Below are 4,172 nucleotides of genomic sequence, written 5' to 3'. Positions count from 1 at the left end.
GCTTGACTATGTGGTTGACATGAATGAAGGGCTAGCGGACGTCCCTTTTGCATTGTCGTTCATCTATCCCAACGAGGACTCGCTAACATTGCACTGCAACATCGACAAGTCGTCCACCGGCTTAGAGCCCGCATGGATGGACAAGCGAGGCTGGACCAACAAGTTCTACAAGAAGGACTACATTGTCCTGTTCGAGGGGGCTACCCCGTGAACCACGCTCGCAACGTTGCCATCAACATGGTGCGCTCACGCACCCTCAAGTGATCGCCTCCACCCCCTTCTCCCCTCCCCCAATGCATGCCATTCAAACTCTCCAGGAGTGGACTGGCACTGCAGATGTGCAGCGCTCGCATAAGACCGCTCTAGATAGAAGCACGGCGAACACCTGTACGATCGACGTGTGGACCTCGCCATCTTGCTGTCCATGCTCTCGCCCTGTGTAGAAGACTTGACAAGCACAGGGGTTATCTCGTGAAAACGGGCTCTCATTAAAGTTAACTAAGCCATGATGCAAACGTCTCGTTCAGGTTTCATCACATTGTGTTCTGTTGACGTGCTTATCTGAGCACAATCACAACATGCAGGTGCAAACCAACTCATTTGTGTTCCTTGTTGACGCGGACTTTGTACCTTCTGGGAAGGCTGGGGAACTTTATCAGTACCTCAAGTCAGATGCATCGGGATCTCTGCAAAGGCTCCGCAACAAATGGGTCAACGGGAAGGAACGTGAAGTTCTGATCATCGCTGCTTTTGAGCGCTTGCGGACCAACTTGCACGACGACCCCACAACTTCACCATGCTACAAGGAGAACCCTGACTGCTGGGTTTACGAGAAAATGGACGTTCCCTACACAAGGAGAAGCTGGTAAAGATGGTTGATGCCAGAGAAATTGAATCATTCTACATGACCAGAGTATGCCTCACCGTCAGCCGTATTGCATGTAGATCACTGTAGCCTTTGCGCAAATGCAACTCGTGCTAAACTGCCTGTACATGAGGGACCATCAAACATCGACATTTGGCAGTGCTTTTGAATCATGTACGAGTCTTCTTAACTATCAACGCAATCACAAGGTTCCGGGCATTTTTTGCCCTTCAGAATGACTGCCTGCAAATAATCACCTGAAATCCGGCATTATTGGGGTGGTTTGGAACTCAGGTGCCCTGTGCATGCTCCTTATGACACTTGTGACATTTGAATATACCTGCGGTGCACCAGTCATGGCCGGCCTTGTCACACTGGCATGTTGTCGATCATCAGGTAGGCTGACCAGGTCTCGGCGGATGGCCAGGGTGCAAGGCTTTGGTGAATTTGAATCCTGTATGTGTATGTGTACGGATACGAACGGCCATGCCATGCTATCATTGGATGAACAAGGGTTGCTTTCCTGCAAGCTTCCTTCAACTGCTCCTTTCACAATTCGGTGGCCGTGTTTAAGGCTGTACAACGACGTGGCTTTCTGACTCATGCGCTCACTGACGCATGTTTTCATGTGCTCTGCAGTACCAGGCGGCGTATGGATGTTACCAGACGAACGAGGTGTGGATCAAACAGGACGCGGAGTACGAGGCGTTTTTGCTGCCGGAATGTGAGCCCTACATCGTTGGCCTCAAGGACGCGATGCCAGCCTACGACAACCGCTTCCGAGGCAACCGCATGGACAAGGTCTCTTTCATTCGCCACATGCGAATTCTGGGCACCAAGTTCACCGTGGAAGGCAAAGCCTTCATCATCCACTTGCCGCACTACAAATCCCACTCCCTGGACGATGTCGTCACATGGCTGCCAGCTTCTCATGACAAGAACACGTACTTTTTGGCTATGGAGTCGATTTTCATTGGCGAGAAGTACACCGAGGTGACGCTAGAGAGGCTGCTTCAAGAGGGCGTGCCGCGTGAGGTTGCAGAGGTCCAAGCCAAGCGGCATGGTGACGCGATGGCACTCGCAGAACGCGATATGATGGTCGCCAGCATTCACAAGGAGATGGATGAAGGCAGGAAAGCATACTGGGAGAGCATCAAGCGGAAACGAATTGCCTCGCGCGGCACCAGCCAATAAGCGTGGTGACGTACGCTGTTGAATACCTGAGCGCCCCTTTGCACAAGGTGATTGCACTTGGGTCGACAGCTCTGGAAGCCACGATGAGCTTGTGCTGCTGGCACACACGGCGGATGTGTTCTCAGTGGGCATTTGTGCTCACGGGTGTGAACGGCTGACTGGAAATTCCATGCCTTAATTAACCTGGTAATTTATTCTTCAGAACAGATGCTAGATCTTTGAGCAGGTCCGTGGTGGTGTGGTAGTGATGTTCACAGGCGCGCTAGAATTGATTTGAATCGCTTTTGTTGTGGTTTGCTCATGCGCATAGCCCACAGATCTCTTCATTGGTGCTTTTGCTCGTGCGCATGGCCCATGGGTCAACCAGGCTGTACCTGGTTCTGTAGTCTCAACCTTGGCTAGCTGGCAGTTATGCTGGGAATGCAAAATGTGTTCAGGTTCCCCCCGTTTGTGATCAGCAACGATCACAGAGCGCCCTGTTCGCGTACAACGCAGCCACGCTTTCAGGTAACGTTTCTTGGCCCAGAGCCTCGTCCACGTCCAGACTGCCATCTCTGCGTCTGGGCGTGTGTGTCATTGTTCTGTCGGAGATGCAGGTCATGTCTTTCGGCCAGAGATATCGATCTTGCGCTGAGGGGTACAATTGTTACGCATGTTCTCAGGGGAAACAGCTAACGTAAGAACGACGTTGAATGACTTTGGCCGGATGGAGTCCATCCGATGGACGTACGGTACCGATGACTCAGACACTCGGTACCGATGAGGTCGTACCGATGACTCATAATTGGCTGCCCAGGGATATCAATCCTGGCCCAGGCTGGGGCGCAGGCTGGGATTGTCAATGGGATAAAATCCTTGTGCTAGGAATGATGACCACGGAGAGAGATGCTGGCAAATTGTTTACGACGTTCGTTGGTGTCTCGTTTTTCTACCATGGCGACAAAAAGGAAGGATGGTGAGGTTCCTACAGCCAAACCTGCCCGTGCGAAGAAGGCAAAGCCCACGGAGCCCTGGACTGACAATGATGGCTGGACCAACCATCCACCATCTTTCATTTACAAAGTACAAGACACCGCAGGCTGTACGAAAGTAGCAGCTTTCGACTTCGATGGCACGCTTGTGAACACCAAGAGTGGGAGCCAATTTCCGTTAGATGCGAAAGACTGGAAGCTATACAACTCAAAGGTGCCTGAAATTATACAAGTAAGGCCTCTTCGTTCTGACGCCTTCATACTTGTCGCAGTTGTTTGGTTCAAGTCGTGGCTTGAGAAGTGTTGATTTGAAACCATTGTCGTGCTGCCACCCGCCGATCTCTCATCCGCTGTTCAAGCTGGAGCCTGGTATGTGCGCTTATTTGCACATCACTTCGATGCCGTTTTGGCTGGCTATCAGGTGTGACGGTGTGTATCCCCAGTTTGGCTGGAATTGATTGTTTGAATTCGCAGGTGCACTTGAACTCTCCAGCTCTGACGCAGGGTATTTATCAAGAAGGGTATAAAATCGTCATCTTTACGAATCAGGGCATGATCAAAGGAGCGCTGGACGGAGCCAACGCCACCAAGGTGAAAACTCGCCTCGAAGCTGTCATCAAGCTCCTCGGGGTGCCAGTGTCAACCTACATAGCCACACAGAAAGACAACTTCCGAAAGCCTGGCACAGGCATGTGGGATTTCATGTGCGAGGAGCATTCAACTGAGGTGCAACCGGATAAAGAGAGCTCGTACTTTGTTGGGGATGCCGCAGGTCGGTCAGGCGACTTTGCAGCGTCTGACAAGGAGTTTGCAGAGGCCATCAACATTGTGTTCAAGACACCTGAGGAATGCTTTGGAGCAGCAGATAAATCTGCAAATGCTGAGAAAGTTGCTCCATCAAGTGCGCTGTTAACTTGTGCTATCCTCTGCTGGAGGTAGTCCTAGCTCTGTGGGTCAGTGATTTGCCAGAATGGGGTTCGAGCCCCATGTGTGCCCCCGAAATCGTGCATTTCCAGGCATGGCGACCTGCAATGTTACAGAGGCTGGCGGAACGCTGTGACCTGCACACCCTCCCTGAAATTGGCATTCACGCACCTCGTTTTGAGCTATCCTCTGCATGGAAAATATTCTGCTCTGTGGGT

At 51.6% G+C, this 4,172-nt stretch overlaps 1 protein-coding gene across 1 annotated transcript; it reads left to right on the top strand.

The window, feature by feature from the left end:
• Nucleotides 1-2,992: 2,992 nt before the first annotated feature.
• LOC149809878 (uncharacterized) lies at nucleotides 2,993-3,969 on the top strand. Its single transcript, XM_089994571.1, has 2 exons — nucleotides 2,993-3,262; nucleotides 3,505-3,969. The coding sequence occupies exons 1-2, from the start codon at nucleotides 2,993-2,995 to the stop codon at nucleotides 3,967-3,969; spliced, it is 735 nt and encodes a 244-aa protein (XP_089850697.1).
• Nucleotides 3,970-4,172: the final 203 nt, after the last annotated feature.

This window comes from Nuphar pumila, unplaced genomic scaffold (assembly GCF_984573655.1).
Source record: "Nuphar pumila unplaced genomic scaffold, dmNupPumi1.hap1.1 HAP1_SCAFFOLD_712, whole genome shotgun sequence".
In the NCBI taxonomy this organism is placed as follows: domain Eukaryota; kingdom Viridiplantae; phylum Streptophyta; class Magnoliopsida; order Nymphaeales; family Nymphaeaceae; genus Nuphar; species Nuphar pumila.
Note: the sequence above shows the minus strand (reverse complement) of the source record. Positions and strands in the feature narration are given on the sequence as shown.